General features: G+C 46.8%; 1 protein-coding gene across 9 annotated transcripts in view; it reads left to right on the forward strand.

Annotated features, from left to right (window-relative positions):
- Window positions 1-8,668, forward strand: part of Ppp2r5c (protein phosphatase 2 regulatory subunit B'gamma) — a 132,017-nt gene extending 123,349 nt beyond the window's left edge. For 5 of the 9 annotated variants that reach the window (XM_047539856.1, XM_047539858.1, XM_047539860.1 and 2 more), the window contains one exon: window positions 6,000-6,284. In XM_047539856.1, coding sequence (XP_047395812.1) covers window positions 6,000-6,131 — 132 coding nt within the window. In that variant the 3' untranslated portion in view covers window positions 6,132-6,284. Of the gene's footprint in view, window positions 1-1,406; window positions 1,408-3,561; window positions 3,618-5,999 lie in introns of all 9 variants that reach the window. The other 4 variants (XM_047539857.1, XM_047539862.1, XM_047539865.1 and 1 more) reach the window with 3 other exon arrangements.
- Window positions 8,669-17,193: the final 8,525 nt, after the last annotated feature.

Below are 17,193 nucleotides of genomic sequence, written 5' to 3' on the forward strand. Positions count from 1 at the left end.
GCAGGGACACACCCACCAAGATTTGCTTAAGAAATGCGTGTGATAGCGGGCTCGTGGTGCACGCCTGCGGTCCCAGCCACTTGGGACCAAGGCTGAGGCAGGAAGCTTGAAAGTTCAAGGCCAGCCTAAGCAACTTAGCAAGACCCTGTCTCAAAAAATAAAAAGGGCTTGGATGTGGCCCCTGGGTTCATTCCCCAGTACCAAAAAAAAAAAAAGGAAAGAAAAAAAATGTGTGTGCTTTTAGCAGGTAACGTGATATATACGTCAGTGCCTTCTGTTCAAGCCAAACTTGTAAATTAAATTTTGGTGATCTTTCAGGAAACATTTTATCTATAGGTCTTAGCGATCAATTTATTACAAACAACTTTTAATGTTTTAAGTATGTGACTAATTTATTTCTTCATTTAACAGTAATAATCCCAACTCCTAACTATTCTTTAAATTATTTTTATTGTACACAAATGGGATACATACTGTTTCTCTGTACATGAAGTAAAAGCATACCATTTGTGCAGTCATACTTTTACATAGGATAATAGTGTTTGATTCATTCTGTTATTTTTTCCTTCCCCTCCACCCCCACCCCTCTTTTCCCTCTATACAGTTCCTCTTTCCTCCATTTTTACCTTTCTTTAAATATTAACTTGAGCAAAATCAAGATCTTTGCAGTAATATCTTGCCAGTGCTTCCCTTCCCCGCCTCTGGCTTCTGCTCTGGCCCAGAGATGTTCCCTTCCAGTTCTTCACAGCAGGTACTAACCCCCCCCCCCACTCAGTACACCAGGGCAGAGCCCATGTCCCCACCCCCAGGCCAGGGCTCTGCCTGGGGCACCTGTGGTAATTCCCACGCTCTGATAGTTTCATTTCTACTGTGGGAATAAACATGGTGATCACCTCCGACCCTCAGGGAGCCTCTTGCCACACAGCGTCAAGGAGGGCAGCCCACTGAGTACCTGCTTGGGTTTGAGGAGCCTTGGGGCCACCGTGCTTCTCTGCATGTGGTCCCTGATGTAGCAAAGGAGCGTAGCCCTAAGTGGACTTGAGGACTACAACTTTAGCCCCATTCTTGACCTGTGGGAGAATTTGAAGATGCCCAGCACTAGAAGCCCAGTGTGAAAGTGAATGGCCAAAGCGACCCCATCGCTGCTCACTGTCCACTTGTGCAGGTGGCTTCTCAGTGCTGGTGTCCTTCAGAGCTCAGTTAAGTAATTGACTGCCGTTAAGATGTTAGAGTTTGCCAGAGGCCCAGCAGGCAGACCCTGGGAAAGCAATCAGAATGTTACCTATTTCGACTCAAGTAGTGTGTTTCCCACAAGTTGAGGCGTTACCCAGACAGCCCAGCAACCCGTCTTGTCCCCACAGCAGCATCGAGCCCCATGAGGCTATGGGCACACAAAAGGGGCTTAGGGTCAGGCTGTGTGATTGGCGTAAATACAACAGCATTCCGAGACTCAGTGTGCAGAGAAGGGTGCACATCTCATTCCTAATTTTTATTATTGATCATGTGTTGAAATGATCCCATTTTTGATATGTTGGATTTATGTGATCCATTTCTTTCTACTTTGGCTACTAAAGGGTTTGAAGGTGCATACGTGACTGATGTTCTGTTTCAGTTGGACGGCACCCGTCCTGGCACCCTCTGCCCAGCTGTGCAAGGAGAGGGCCTTTCTCTTGCCCAGTTAGACCCTCTACTTAATTTAAAGACAAAAATAGGTGGATGAACGCTTCTTTCAGCTCACCAGAGACTGAAGATGCGTTGACACGGGGAAACTGCACGGCCCCTGCCTGGACCCAGGGACTAGTTTTGTGACTGATGCCAGTGTCTCCATCCTTCCCTCAGTGATTAATCTCGGCAGTGAGGCGCTTTCATCAAAAATGTGAAAGCCCACATATTTTACTCGGTGGTATGTAAATTTACCTCCTCCTTGGTCTTTTTTTCTCTGATCCGTGGAGAAGCCTGCCTGGGAATTCGTGACCTCCTGTTCCTTTTTAAAATACTTGGGCCACACAGAGTCGAAAGGAAATGGATGGTTTATGAGCCATTTCTCACACATTAAATATTTGAAGGTTCAGGGAAGTTTTCTTTTTGGTACATCCTTCAACTTAAGCCAGAATTAAAACTAGGAAAACCATGAGCTCTGCCCAGATGTAATTAAGCTGACATGTTCACAGTCTACATCCCACTCTGTGGGACCAAGAGCTTGATTCAGAACACACACCAGAGATCCATCGCAAGTGACGCGCTCTTGAGAGCGGGCTCTGGTATTCCCAGGATGTCCCTGCTGAGGAGCCCTGCTGGCTGCTGAGTCCTCTGCCATTCCAGGAGGGCCCCTGGGCCGTGGGCCAGGCCCGCAGTCCGTGGCTGCCCGGTTCCAGGTGGAGGCACGACAGGATGCTTCTGGGCAACAGCCGTGGCATGCTGGCTTCCTTGCTGGCTTTCCTGGTTCTTGATACTAATTGAATAACAGTTTTCTGAGCCGCTGGCATCCTCTGCCTTACTATTCCCATGGGGCGTGTTCCTGATCAGAAGACTCAGATGCCAGGGGCATAAGTCAGTTCTCCCCCAATCCCTATAACCTCAACTAAATCCCAGCAGGCTTTTTTTTCCCCTTCCTTAAGCAGTTGACAAACTAATTCTAAAATCCCTCTGGAAATGCAGAGGATTCAGAGTAGCTCAAACAAACTGAAAAAGAAGAGAATCAGAACCAGCATCTCCCAGCATCCAGCCTTACTGTAGCCTTCTGTGTGTTGATTGAATTCAGTAAGTCAATTAAAATGTGGTTGAATCTCATGCTGTCTAGATGAAGGTATTTATGAAGTGTGGACTCTTAGGTATAATATTTGAAATGATACTGGTTTTTTTCTTTTTTGGGAACCAGGGATTAAACCCAGGGGCACTGAACCACTGAGTCCCATCCCCAGCCCTGTTTTGTATTTTAGTTAGAGACAGGGTCTCACTGAGTTGCTTAGTGCCTCGCTATTGCCGAGGCTGGCTTTGAACCCGTGATCCTCCTGCCTCAGCTCCCCAAGCCATTGGGATTACAGGCGTGCACCACCACACCCAGCTTGAAATGATAGACTTAATTTGAAAATGTTTGGAACCATCTCTCAGAAATCCTCACTGATTGTTACAGTAATAAGGAGATGCAGGAACGTGGGTGTGTACAGTCTGGTGACCAAATGGACATACGAAGTCACACTGAAAACTAGTGGTTGGGTTTTTTTAATAGAATGATTTCAATATTTCCAGGACTCCTTTGAGTTTATTTTCAGCTAACTACTTTTCCAAGGCAATTCCAAGTTTCTTTAAGCTGACTTGAATACTGGGTCAGGACAGGGCGTGAGGTGAGCAGGGTATTGCAGGAGACTGTCGCACTAAGAGGGACACTCGGTTTGATATTTGAGGAGAAATTCAATGATGTATTTACTGGTCAGAACCATTATTTGACTTTTCTTTGACAAACTCGTGTAACCCTATACAGAACATCCAAAGAAAACAAGTTTCTGGTGAATGACATCGTTATCAGAGGCTTAAAATGTTTGCAATTCTCATTTTTAACAGTTGGTCGGGAGGAAAGCAATGTCAACTACGCAAGTAAGGAAGGTGTAGAGACAAAGGTAGGCAGTACAGGTATTTGCTGTTAAATACGAGAGTCTGCTTAATAAGGCTTTTTATCTGCAAAAAAGAACTGACAAGCTGACGTCGTGTACATGAAGTATTTCCCTGTTTCCGTGTCATGCCAGCCTGTGGTGGTCAAGACAAAGCTAAAGAAATTCAGTCCCTTAGGAGACTTTGATTAGTCCCACCCCAAATTAAGAAGTAAAGTTTGAATCCATCCTCATCCTCTATGAAAGGAAGAACACTTGTCAAATAGCGTGTGCCCAGCCTGAGTTCCCACGCCAGTGCTGCTGACAGCCCTTCAGCTCTCCCAGCGCACCCAGAACAGGCCACGGAGACACCACCTGCCTCCCCCTGCCACACCGCATGCGCGCCAGCACCTCACCCCCCCCACCCACCCCCAGCGCATCCCGGGACCACCACATGCACGCCTCATTTCTGCTCACCTCCTGTCTCTCATTCCCCCTGTGGTTTCTGATCCACCTGAGCAGAGAGGCCCAGACGAGTCCGTCACCTCTTTCTCCTTCCAGAAGCTCTGGGGTCAAGCCGGGTTTCCCTGTTTTCCTCATTGGTTCCAGCTGCAAGTGCCGCTCTCCGTTACAATGTGTATTCTCTTTGAAGTGCCTATTTCAACAGCAATTACATACTTCATCTATATAAAAATCTTGGTTTTGCTTTGCTTTGTTTTACTTTACAGATCAACATACAGTGGGCATAAAATTCAGGGTAGAGTTTCAGCTTTGAGTTTCTGCTGGGTTGAGGCAAACCTGCTTTACAAAACTAGGTCATTCTTACAGGGGACGTGACCTTCACCGTCTGCCAATGTGCTCTCCTAACACCATCTCACACTAGCTTCAGGGGGAAAGACAGAAGTCCTGCCTTTACCATGATTAATTTAATGTTCAAGTAACAGTTTTACAAATGATCATAAAATACTACCACACAAGATTCCTTCCAAACCTTGTCATTATTGCTGTTTTCATAGATAAATTTGCAGAAAACCCTGTTAGGAACTTCTTGGCTCTGCAGAATGGTGGGCTTTTCTCTCATGACCGTGCAGGCCCTTGAATCTCCACAAGCAAGAGGCATATTCTGCATGCCAGGCTGAAGTCAGATATCTGGAAACTCTGAGAAATTGTTTGTTGTCAGATTAACTTTAAACAAATTCCTTCTGGTAGATATATCACAGAAGTAACTTCCTTCCTTTGATACTGTCTTTTTTTTTTTTTTTTTTTTTGGGTGCTGGGGATCGAACTCAGGGCCTTGTGCTTACAAGGCAAGCACTCTACCAACTGAGCTATCTCCCCAGCCCCTGATACTGTCTTCTTTTTGATGGAGAAACTGAACAGAAAGGATGCTGAATCTGGTTAAGGAACTCCTATCCAGAAAAGTTGCTAACTAATTGACAATCATCTGGCATATGCATTGCATGGGCTGGTGTGGGTGGTTTCTTGTTTTGTTTCAAGACCCCAGTAATAAGCAGTGGCCCTCCATTAAACTGAAATACTAACATAACTGTTACTCGTGGAAGTAGATGCTTTTGGTACATGAATGCTCCAAGTCGGTGCCCTTCCTTTGCAGACCCTTCTGCGAAAATGGCATTCACTCCACTTTTAAAAGGGTAAAACCGAAATGTCCTCAACTTCAGAAAGAGAATGGAATGCAGAAGGGAGTCTTTTGTTTTCCACCCTTAACATCTGGAACTTTTATGTAAATAATTAAGTACAGTTTTTCTAAATGCTAGAGGTTTTTTATACTCCCTGTGTCCCATTTAATGTCCCATTTAATCTTTTTAAATTTGATAGTTTTAGATCTCGTGTGTGTGTGTCTGTGTGTGTGTGTGAGAGTGTATATATACACACACAGGCATGTGTGTCTATACACACACACATTTTTAGTTGCCAGTGGACTTTAATTTCATTTATTTATATGCAGTACTGAGAATCGAACCCAGTGCTTCATACATGCTAGGCAAGCGCTCCACCACTGAGCTCACACCCCAGCCCAGTTGTAGATTCTTACTGGTTTTCAATCTAGTCTAAACATGTTTTTCATTCACTCTTTTTATCTACTTCCAAAGGAAATTCCTAGCCTGAAATGCCCCTGTGATGGGCTCAGTCACAAAGTGGCTTCGGTAGCACTTCGTGAACTAGCGGCTATTTGCTAGGCGCGGGATTCTGCAGGATCCAGGTTCTGGCCCTACACAAGTCCCCACGCCGCTTGTCAGGCTGTTCCATCAACAAGGTGGTTTGGTGAACGGCCACAGGCCCGGGCCGTGGGCGGTGGGGTGCCCCGTGACGCTCCTCCGACTCTGACTCAGAAGCGAGCTGCTTCTCGGGTGGCTTAGTTTGTAGCCAACTCCATTGCATTTTTGATTCCAGGCACAGAGAGATCTGAAGAAGGACCGTCCTCTTGCGCGCCGCAAGTCCGAGCTGCCTCAGGACCCTCACACCAAGAGAGCCTTGGAAGCCCACTGCAGAGCCGACGAGCTGCTCTCCCAGGACGGGCGCTAGCCGGGCCGGCGGCCGCCGTGCGGCGCGCTTCTGGGTTCTGTAGAAACACTGTCTGTGCCATACCCGTCAGTTATCCAGGCAACGCTTCCTTGGCCCGACCCGTAGGCAGTAACGCTCGCCCGCCTCAGCTCCAGACCAGGAGTTCAAACAATGGTGGCTTCTCACCCTGTCAGCCAGCCAGGCCGCGGCGGTGTCCTCGGCGTCCGCTCGCCCCCGCGCAGCCTGCGTCCGGCTGACAGAGTCAGAGCCCTCGGAAAGCACCCTGTCACATCCCCATGTCCTGCCCGCACGGGACGGGAGCCTTTAAAGGAGGCCGTTCCGTGGCGATGTTTTCAGACCAGAGGAACGCTTTCAGAAGCATTACCTGTTTTTAAGACTTCAACCTCCGAAATTGTTTGACGTGATTGTTAGGCCCGCATTTGTTTGCTCGACCTCACAGAAGTGGCTCTTTGCTTTCACGTTCTCACAGCCTGCTGGGAGAGTGACAGGACAGCCCTCAGCCGTGGGCACCTGCTAGGCGTGTCTTTTCTTTGGTTACGGCTTGTCCACCATGTCCTCCTCTTAAGTCTACCGAAAGCCATATTTCCGAGTCTGTGGAACAGCTCCAGGATTCCAGGGGTAAGCTCAAAGGAGAAATGTGTTTCAAAAGAGCTTTCTTGTGTCTACCTTGACTGGAATTGAATTTTTAAAATTATGTGTTCATATTTTTATTTGCAGAATCAATTTTTCATCTATTTACACATGTTGCCCTTCAACAAGGCTCTTGAATTAATAAAATTTTATTGTCTAGGAGGCCCACATTTTGTAGAGTTAGGATCTGAGTTGAGCCAGCTCTTGGCCCAGTGCAGACTGCAGCGCCTTTGGGCGTCCAGTGCCGCACAGTGGCCATGACGCGGTCCTCAGAGCCTAGAGGAAGCACTGGCGAGGGTGCGCGGGGTGGGCCTCCTCTGGGGAAGAGCACACTTCGCCATCCTGTAAGGCAGGAACAGTGGGAGTCCCCATCAGTCCTCAGTGCTGCTATGTGTCCCCAGACCTCTTGCATGGAGTTCGCTATTGTCCAGATGGAGAGCACAAGGAGCAAAACCTGTGACCTCGTGCTTTGTCCGTTCTGTATTTCTCTCAGGGTGGCCAGTATTGTGACAAACTATCCTGCTTGAAAGCTACTTGAGGTGTGTACTGCTGTTCCGACAGTGGCTCTAGTTGCTTTTGTCTCTGGCATACATATAACCTAATGTCAAATGTCTTGATGCGAAAGAGGTAAAGCGTGGCTTCTTTTAGGATCTGTGTTTTAATCGTGGCCTCTGGTTATCCGTGGAAGACTGTGGAGTCAGACATGGGTCCTGTGCGGCTGCAGTGCCCTGCTGCCTGGGTTCCTTTACACCCACTGACGACGCTGATTTCCCGGTGTCTTGAGGGAAAACCACCTGGGGGAGGGGATCCCTCGGGTTGAGAGCAAGCGCAAGCACTGAAGCAAAAGATAGCCCCAGCCGAAGTGGACAAGTCAGTCCACCTTGTGAGAACGCTTCCTGAAAAACTTGACAAGTATCTATCCATTTTACCATTACGAAATCTATGATTTAAAAAAAAAGTTCAGATGCCTTCTCCTTTTGAGGGAAAAAGGGTGCTTTTATTGTATAAAGCAGCGTCCTCCATATTTTGATAAACCATTGTTTGAACTTCCGTCTTTAGCTGGTAGGTTCTCACGTATCCCTGATCCTGGATGTTCGGTATGTTTGAGAGAAAGGTTTCTGGGAAGACTCTCCTTCTGCCCTAGGGGAAAAGCAAACTATCATTGTCCGGCTGGTTGTAAAGCTCGACGTGTAAGAACATCTTTTGGTCTAGGTTTTATTTCGGCTCTTTATTGAAGATAAACATTCACCAATGGGGGGGAGTTTTGAGAGAAACTAATTTTATTTGACAAGAGTATTACTTGATATTTTGGCCTATGGAAGTTTCCCTAGTTAGTACTCGGATTCCCTGTGCTAATTGTTCAACTTATATATTATTATATAGAGACACTGTTTATTCTGTACCAAACTGATTTCAGAAGTACTGCATTGAAAATAAACTGGTGACTGTTTTTCTTCATAAAGCTCTGCGTGGCACCTCACTCTTTCCACAAGGTCCCTGTGCACCAGAAGTGTCCTGGTCCGAGTGTCTGTCCAGTGTGGCTGTAGTACGGCTTCCTTTTAATACTGTACATACATTGTATCTTTGTTTTATGGTAATAAGTAATAAAAATGTAGACTTCATATTTTGTACAAAATGTCCTATGTACAGAATAAAAAGTTCATAGAAACAGCAAAAGTAGGTAAGTGGCACAATTATTTTTCTTTAGAAAATATCTGTAACTTTATGCTTCAGTGAAATGTTAAGTACCTACATATTTTTTAACATTTTGTAATTCAAAACTTTTTTGTTTTGACATTGTTTATGAAGATAAACTTCATACACTTGCCATTTAATATGCTCTTTTATCTAATTTTAAAAATCTCTAAAAAATGGTGTATTATATGGACTAAATAAAGAACATGTGAATTTTATTGCTCATCATGAAACTAAATCTAGCCGTGGCCTTGGGCAAGCTGGCTCTGGTGCTCTAGGCTGCTGCCAGGCACTGGCCTGAGGGTGGACACTGCGCCCCAGCAGCCCCCGGGTACCTCGCCACCTCCACTCGGGCTTTCAGAGCCGGTTCCCTGCACTGACCACTTCCTTAAGGGAAAAGGCAGAAGGGACTTTATAGACACCTCTTGTTGACTGAGGAGGCAAATGTAAATTAGGAACCGAGCCACTTTCCCTTCTGAGTCTTTAAAAGTCTGTAGAAAGAGATCAAACACTTAGACAGAGAGCTAGAGTGGAACTGGTGGGGATGAGCTTGGGGCCTGGGCAGCTGCCTCGTCCTCAGCAGACAAGTGCCGTCCTCACTGAGGTTTCTGAAGAAATAAAGAAGAGTGCCAGGGCGGGAGCCGCTTCCTCCAGGCGTCCCAGAAAGCCCTCTGCTGGCTCGCGCTGACCCTTGGCCTGCAGCTCCTCCTCCACTGTCCCGCCTTCCCCACTCCCGAGGCTTCTTCCAGGACCGGGTGTTCACAGGGCCGAGTCCAGGCAGTGAGGCCTGGGGCTGCCCCCACGGTCTCGGGCCCAAGCAGCAGGGGGTGGGCTTGTTGGAGAACCACTTGTACCCCAGCCCCAGCTGAAGCAGCCTCGTGGTCGGAAGACCGTCTGAGACCAGAGGGTCTCCGCCGCGCCTCTCCTCCTCCAGGTGCGGAGCGGCTGTCCTGAGTGGTCCCAGCAGGTGGGGGCTGCATAGATGGGACACCTCGGCCCTCGTGCCCACAGCGGCGGCTGGATGCAGACTTGCCCTGGCTCGTCTCCTTCGTGGGATTGGGTGTCACCTGGCCAGCAGGGATGACGGCAGAGCTGCCTTTACTTCACCTTTTTGCCGGGGCTCGTCATAGGTAGTTGGTGTCCCTGGGCTGGTTTACTTGATTTTCACGACTCACCCAAGTATCTGCCACTCCCACCCTCGTTCACAAGTGAGACGGGCGCACAGAGCTTAGGTCCCTCGCCTGAGGTCACACAGCACTGGGTAGAACTAGGTTTTGACCCAGGCAGTGTGGCTCTGGGACACGAGCCCCTGGCCACCCCATTTGTGGGTAGAAATGCTCCCTGCGTAGACCACACAGGTGGCAGTGGGCAGAGGCGAGGCCCCCATCTCTGTCCCCACCATGCCAGGGTAGACGCACCCATGTGGGCAGTGTGGAGAGAACTCCAGGCAAGGCTGCGCATCTGCTCCACCGCGTCACGCAGGCCCTGCAGGGTGGCAGGGCCCCCAGCAGCTCTGCTCCCAACCGTGTTGCCGGCCCACACCCCGCACTGTGCTTGAGACAGTGTCGAGCACAAAACAGAACCAGGAGAAGGCAGAAAGCCAGCTGGTGGTGCACGCACGTCTTCAGAAACCACTGTTTTTATGTAAATTTAAATTTTATAGCATTTTAACTTCTAAAAAAAACCTTCTAAAAATATACCACATTTCAGCCTTTTGGAGACCAACACTTGAACCTCTATTGTCATAACTTTGTTACCAACATGAATCTGTAAAGTTAATCAGAAATGAACTCTTAAGATTTAGCTCTTAATACGTCTGACTGTGGGCTGGAGATACGGCTCAGTTGGTAGAGCACTTGCTTTGCAGCACAAAGCCCAGGGTTCAATCCCCAGTAAGTTCCACTACCAGAGTATGAAGTCCAGGAAGCGTGATTTGAGCTTCTTTTTTTTTTTTTTTTTTTTTTTTTTGTGGGGGGGGGGGAGAGAGAGAGAGAGAGAGGGAGAAGGAAGCCGTCCTAGGCCTTGATGGGAGCAGCAGGTCAAAAACAAGGAAGGACTTATCTTTGTCCCCAGGTTTCCTGACTGTCCAGCTCAGGGTCAAGTGAGCCGGGCTTTGTACTTTTACGGGATTTCACAACCATGCCAGCAGCTTTAAGCCCTGCCCAGCTGAGCTTGGTGGTCCTGTATTCCTCAACACCTGTTGCTAGTCCGCCAGGGGTTTTGGACCCGCCGTGATTGGTGGACATTCAGCACCACGTGCAGGCCAACGAGTCCCGGGGTGCCGAGTGGCCCAGGCAGGCCCGCTCCTGCCTCGTCTCCCAGGAAACCTCATCCGTCACCGTCTTCAGAACGCATCTGGGAAGTCTGCCTCAGGTCGCTTGCGCCTCGCAGCCAGTGTCTGCACCCTGCTAGTCGGTGCCTGTGCTGAGCCTCCTGCTCAGTCCTTTCCTGCAGGATTCGCTCCAGGAGCCCGAGTTCCACCCTGTGGGGTTGTCATGAGTCACAACTTCCGCTGCAGCCCAAGGCAGGTGAACAGACGTTGACCCTTCACCACAGCTCCTAATTAGTGCTGAAAATTTTGTTGAAAGTGGGTCCCCAACCAGGTGAGCCCCTCAGAGCGAGCACGCTGCCTGAGGGTCAGTGCAGGGCAGGATCGCCACTTTCTCCTGCAAACCAGAATCTTGAGCACCACAGAGCCACCAAATCCCACTGCCCCGTGGTTGCATCAGGTGACTGGTCTTAAACCGAAAGTGAGGACTCATACGTATAAACTAGTGTTACTACTGAATGGATCCAGACCACTTTTTTAAGCCCAGATGATTCCACGGTGAATTTCCTTGCTAGGAAATCTATAGTTTTCTTCTTTCAGAATAGTTTATCTTGGGTTTCAGAAAGATGTGTTAAAAACCCTCCATGTAGAATGAAATACCTATTAAGGCCCTGAAGCTTCTCAAGAGCAGGTTGGTGTAAGACCCACATGCCTGGCAGGGAAGAGCAGCCGCCGGCACCGGGAGTCTGCTGTGCACCTGAGGCTTCGCTGCTGCAAGGTTGGGAGCCCCACCCACCCTCAGGCTCAAGGACTCCCCGGAGGGCTCACCCAGGTGAGGAAAGCTGTTCTGCTCACGGTTAACACCTGACAGTGCTGAATGGACACGTCAGGTCAACAGGCAGGGGAGGTGGGGCTCGGGGCTGCCGGTTGTCCTCTGCCAGCAGAGCTGTGACCACACACTTGGCATACCGCCAGCCTAGAAAGCTCACCTGCGCCTTGGCACCCAGGGTTGAACTGGGATTAGCCATGTCTGCATGCCAGCCTCAGCGTCCAGCCTCTGCCCTGTGGCCCAAGACTCCCACCATAAGCCTGGTGTTAGCAGGAGCATCCCGCAGGCGGAGTGGCCACCTCAGGAGACGGGGACATAGGCTGCCCCTCAGGGGAAAGCTGATCCATCACCGAGCAGCCCTCCTGGAACGCAGCCCCATGAACTTGGCCAAGCACATGGCAGATGGGAGCAGTGCAGGCACCACGGCCACGAGCCGACCTCCACACCCGGGCGGCCAGCAGAAGGGCCTCTGCACTCAAAGGCCAGGCCCCCGGGGGCCGCCGAAGAACCTGCGGTCGGAGCAGCTGAGCCCAAGGACATGAGTCTTTCTCAGCTTTGTCACTTTTCTTCTTCCTGCTTATTTCTGAACATCCACAAACAAGAGTAAGTAAATAAATAGCATCTAAATGGGCACAGGACGGCCACTTACAGCCAGCAGAGTGGTCCTCCCTGTGTGTGGAAGGCGCTGGCCTCCATTCTCTTTGCGTGATCCATGTCTGTCACTCGGCTGACAGAAGCAGTTGTGAATGCCGTCGCCAGTCTTCAGATGCGAACCTCTCCCAAAGTCACCCAGCTGATGAACAAGACTTAGAGGGAACAGCTCAAGCCAAGGCACATCCTCAGCTGCACAGGAAACTCCAAAACAGGTAACACGCCTTCCCAAGGCCACCTGCAGCACTTAGGAAACTACCGTACGCCAGGCTACGAAGCCAAAACTCCAGATACTGCCACTGCACCCTGGTTCACAGTAAAACTGGAAGTAAAGGGAAAAAATTTCAAGGTTCTTCCACCTGGACATTTTTAAGCCACTCTAAGATGAAACGGGGAGGAGGAGGGAGGAGTTTATTTTGGAGGATTTTTTGTACCACAGACTTAGCCCAGAGTACTTCATCACCGAGCCTCGTCCCAAGCCCCTTTCATTTTGAGACAGGGTCTCACTAAGTGCTCAGGGCCTCGATACATTGCTGAGGCCAGCTCTGAATTTGCAATCCTCTAATCCTCCTGCCTTAGCCTCCCGAGGTGCTGGGATTACAGGTGTGTGCCACCACACCCAGAGGGAGATTTCTTTAAAGGAATTGGCTCATGCAATTAGGGAAAGCTGGTAAGTCAAAACCTACAGGATGGGCCAGAAGGCTGGAGACCCAGAGAGGAGTCAGTGCTGCAGTTCAGGTCTGAAGGTGTTTGCCACAGAGTTCCCTCTTGCTCAGGAGAGGTCAGGCTTACTCTATTTAGACCTTCACCTGATTGGATATGGCCCACCCACAGGGAGTATAATCTGCTTTACTTGATATCAACTGATTTGCATGTTACAATCATCCTGCGATTCACTAGCCCTTTTCCCTGAAGAGGATGCAAAGTCCTTGGATGATGTTTACTCTTCTTGCCATCCTATAACCAAAATGCTATGATGCAAAGTTAACAACATAAACGCTATGATACAGAGTCAATACATTTATGTTACATGATAAGGATTAAGAAAAAATAAAGATCACATATACATATGTACATATATATATATATATATATATATATATATATATACACTAACATTCATAACAAAACAGAATACTCATGACATTACATATCCCAGAAGGTTTCACAGGTAAATCTATCAAAATTTTGATCTCGGTCCATTTTGTATCACTGTAACAAAACAGCTGAGGCAGAGTACTTTAGAAAGGAAAGATGTTTGGTTCACAATTCTGGTGACTAAAGGCCCAAACAGCATGGCACCAACATCCCGGCAAGTGCTCTGCCGCTGTGCTGAAACATGGCAGAGAGCTGAGGAGACGGGAGCTCAGGAAGGCTGGGGCAGCACCTGCTTGAGGTACCGTGCCTCACCGCAGAAGCCGCGAGCTGCAGAAGTCCCGGCGGGAATGGACCGGGTACTCAGCTACAGGGGACCCTGAGGACAGACCAAAGGCAACTCAGGGACAAAGCAGTCACCACAGCTGCTGGCCCAGTGGCTTCCAGCGCTCCCACATGTTGCCGCCAGCTAGAGCAGGAAGAACCGGCTGGACACGGGGGTGGGCAGGGGCACCTGGTAGCAACCCACGAGGTCGAGGCTCAGCGGCAGCCAAACCGTCCCCAGGAAAACCACTGGACCTGCACAGAAGGTGCAGAAGAGCAGCCTGATCCACAATAACGCCCCGCCTCCCAGGACGACCAGCTCCATTCCATGCCCGAGACAACACGGAATTCATGGAAGTCCAAACAAATCATCAGACATGCAAAACTCAGGATCCAGGTCCCATGACCAGGAGGCAACAGTCACAGAAATAGACTTGGAGGGCCGGGGCTGTGCACACGGCCCTGAGTTTGGTCCTCAGCATCACAAACAAAAACACCAGACCCAGAGATGACAGAAATTGTGGAATTCACAAGCAGTATTGAAGTTGAAACATCTCATGTATATAAGCATATTTTATAAGCATATGAATCTATTTTAAAGTCAGTATGTAAAATACATACTTATAAAATATACTTATCCGAAGCTACTTTAAAAATCTGTATTCCAACAAAATAGAAACTACCGAAGACATTGACAAATTTCTAGAGACATGCTCCTCCCAAACTGAACCAGGAGCACATACACAATTTAAACAGATCAATATCAAGCAATGAAATAGAAGAAGCCATTAAAAACCTACCATCCAAGAAAAGCCCAGGACCAGATGAATTCTCAGCCGAGTTCTACAAGACCTTCAAAGAAGAACTCATTCCAATACTTCTCAAAGTATTCCAGGAAATAGAAAAGGAGGGAACCCTACCAAACTCATTCTATGAAGCTAATATCACCCTCATACCGAAACCAGGAAAAGACACATCAAGGAAAGAAAATTAAAAAAAAAAAAAAAAGGGGAAAGAAAATTTTAGACCAATATCCTTGATGAATATAGATGCAAAGATCCTTAACAAAATATTGGCAAACCGTATCCAAAAACATATTAAGAAAGTTGTGCACCATGATCAAGTGGGGTTCATCCCTAGAATGCAAGGATGGTTCAACATCCATAAATCAATAAACGTAATCCATCATGTCAATAGACTTAAGGATAAGAATCATATGGTTATTTCAATTGACGCAGAAAAAGCGTTCGACAAAATACCACACCCCTTCATGCTCAAAACACTAGAAAAAATAGGGATAGTAGGAACATACCTGAACATTGTAAAGGCTATTTCTGCTAAGCCCATGGCCAACGTCATTCTTAATGGAGAAAAACTGAAACCATTCCCTTTAAAAACGGGAACAAGACAGGGATGTCCTCTTTCACCATTTCTATTCAACATTGTCCTCGAAACTCTAGCCAAGGCAATTAGGCAGACTAAAGAAATTAAAGGGATATGAATAGGAAAGGAGGAACTTAAGCTGTCACTATTTGCTGATGACATGATTCTATATTTAGGGGTCCAAAAACTCCTCCAGAAAACTTCTAGACCTCATCAATGAATTCAACAAAATAGCAGGTTATAAAATCAACATGCATAAACCTAAAGCATTTTTATACGCAAGCGATGAAACAGCTGAAAGGGAAATGAGGAAAACAACTCCATTTGCAATAGCCTCAAAAAAAAAATAAAATACTTGGGAATCAATCTAACCAAAGAGGTAAAAGATCTCTACAATGAAAATTACAAAACATTGAAGAAAGAAATTGAGGAAGACCTTAGAAGATGGAAAGATCTCCCATGTTCTTGGATAGGCAGAATTAATATTGTCAAAATGGCCATACTTCCAAAAGTGCTATACAGATTCAATGCAATTCCAGTTAAAATCCCAATGATGTACCTTACAGAAATAGAGCAAGTAATCATGAAATTCATCTGGAAGAATAAGAAACCCGGAATAGCTAAAGCAATCCTTAGCAGGAAGAATGAAACAGGGGATGTTGCAATACCAGAACTTCAACTCTACTACAAAGCAATAGTAACAAAAACAGCATGGTATTGGCACCAAAACAGAACGGTAGATCAATGGTACAGAATGGAGGACATGGACACAAACCCAAATAAATACAATTTTCTCATACTAGACAAAGGTGCCAAAAATATGCAATGGAGAAAAGATAGCCTCTTCAACAAATGGTGCTGGGAAAACTGGAAATCCATATGCAACAGAATGAAACTAAACCCATATCTCTCACCCTGCACAAAAATCAACTCAAAATGGATCAAGGACCTTGAAATCAGACCAGAGACTCTGCATCTTATAGAAGAAAAAGTAGGTCCAAATCTTCACCTTGTTGGCTTAGTGATCAGACTTCCTCAACAGGACTCCCATAGCACAAGAAATAAAAGCAAGAATCAATAACTGGGATAGATTCAAACGAAATAGCTTTCTCTCAGCAAAGGAAACTATCAGCAATGCGAAGAGAGAGCCTACAGAGTGGGAGAAAATCTTTGCCACTCATACTTCAGATAGAGCACTAATTTCCAGAACATATAAAGAACTCAAAAAACTGTACACGAAGAATACAAATAACCCAATCAACAAATGGGCTAAGGATATGAACAGACGCTTCACAGAAGAAGATATACAAGCAATCAACAAACATATGAAAAAATGTTCAACATCTTTAGTAATAAGAGAAATGCAAATCAAAACTACCCTAAGATTCCATCTCACCCCAATTAGAATGGCGATTATCAAGAATACAAGCAACAATAGGTGTTGGAGAGGATGTGGGGAGAAAGGTACACTCATACATTGCTGGTGGGGCTGCAAATTAGTGCAGCCACTCTGGAAAGCAGTGTAGAGATTCCTTAGAAAACTTGGAATGGACCCACCATTTGACCCAGCTATCCCACTCCTCGGCCTATACCCAAAGGACTTAAAATCAGCATACTACAGAGATACAGCCACATCAATGTTCATAGCTGCTCAATTCACAATAGCCAGACTATGGAACCAACCTAGATGCCCTTCAATTGATGAATGGATAAAGAAACTGTGGTATATATATACCATAGAATATTACTCAGCTATAAAGAATAATAAAATTATGGCATTTGCAGGTAAATGGATGAAATTGGAGAATATCATGCTAAGTGAGATAAGCCATTCTCAAAAATCCAAAGGGCGAATGATCTCACTGATAAGCGGATGATGACACATAATGGGGGGGTGGGAAGGGGGCAAGAATGGAGGAAGGAAGGACTGTATAGAGGGAAAAGAGGGGTGGGAGGGGTGGGGGGAAGGGGGAAAAATAACAGAATGAATCAAACATCATTACCCTATGTAAATGTATGATTATGCAAATGGTATACTGTTACTCCATGTACAAACAGAAACAACATGTATCCCATTTGTTTACAATAAAAATAAAAAAGAAAATAAAATAATCTGAATAATGGAAAAAAATATATACATACTTACCATGCTCAAACATAAAGAAAAAATATTACGGGAATAACAT

Source organism: Sciurus carolinensis, chromosome 2 (assembly GCF_902686445.1).
Source record: "Sciurus carolinensis chromosome 2, mSciCar1.2, whole genome shotgun sequence".
In the NCBI taxonomy this organism is placed as follows: Eukaryota; Metazoa; Chordata; class Mammalia; order Rodentia; family Sciuridae; genus Sciurus; species Sciurus carolinensis.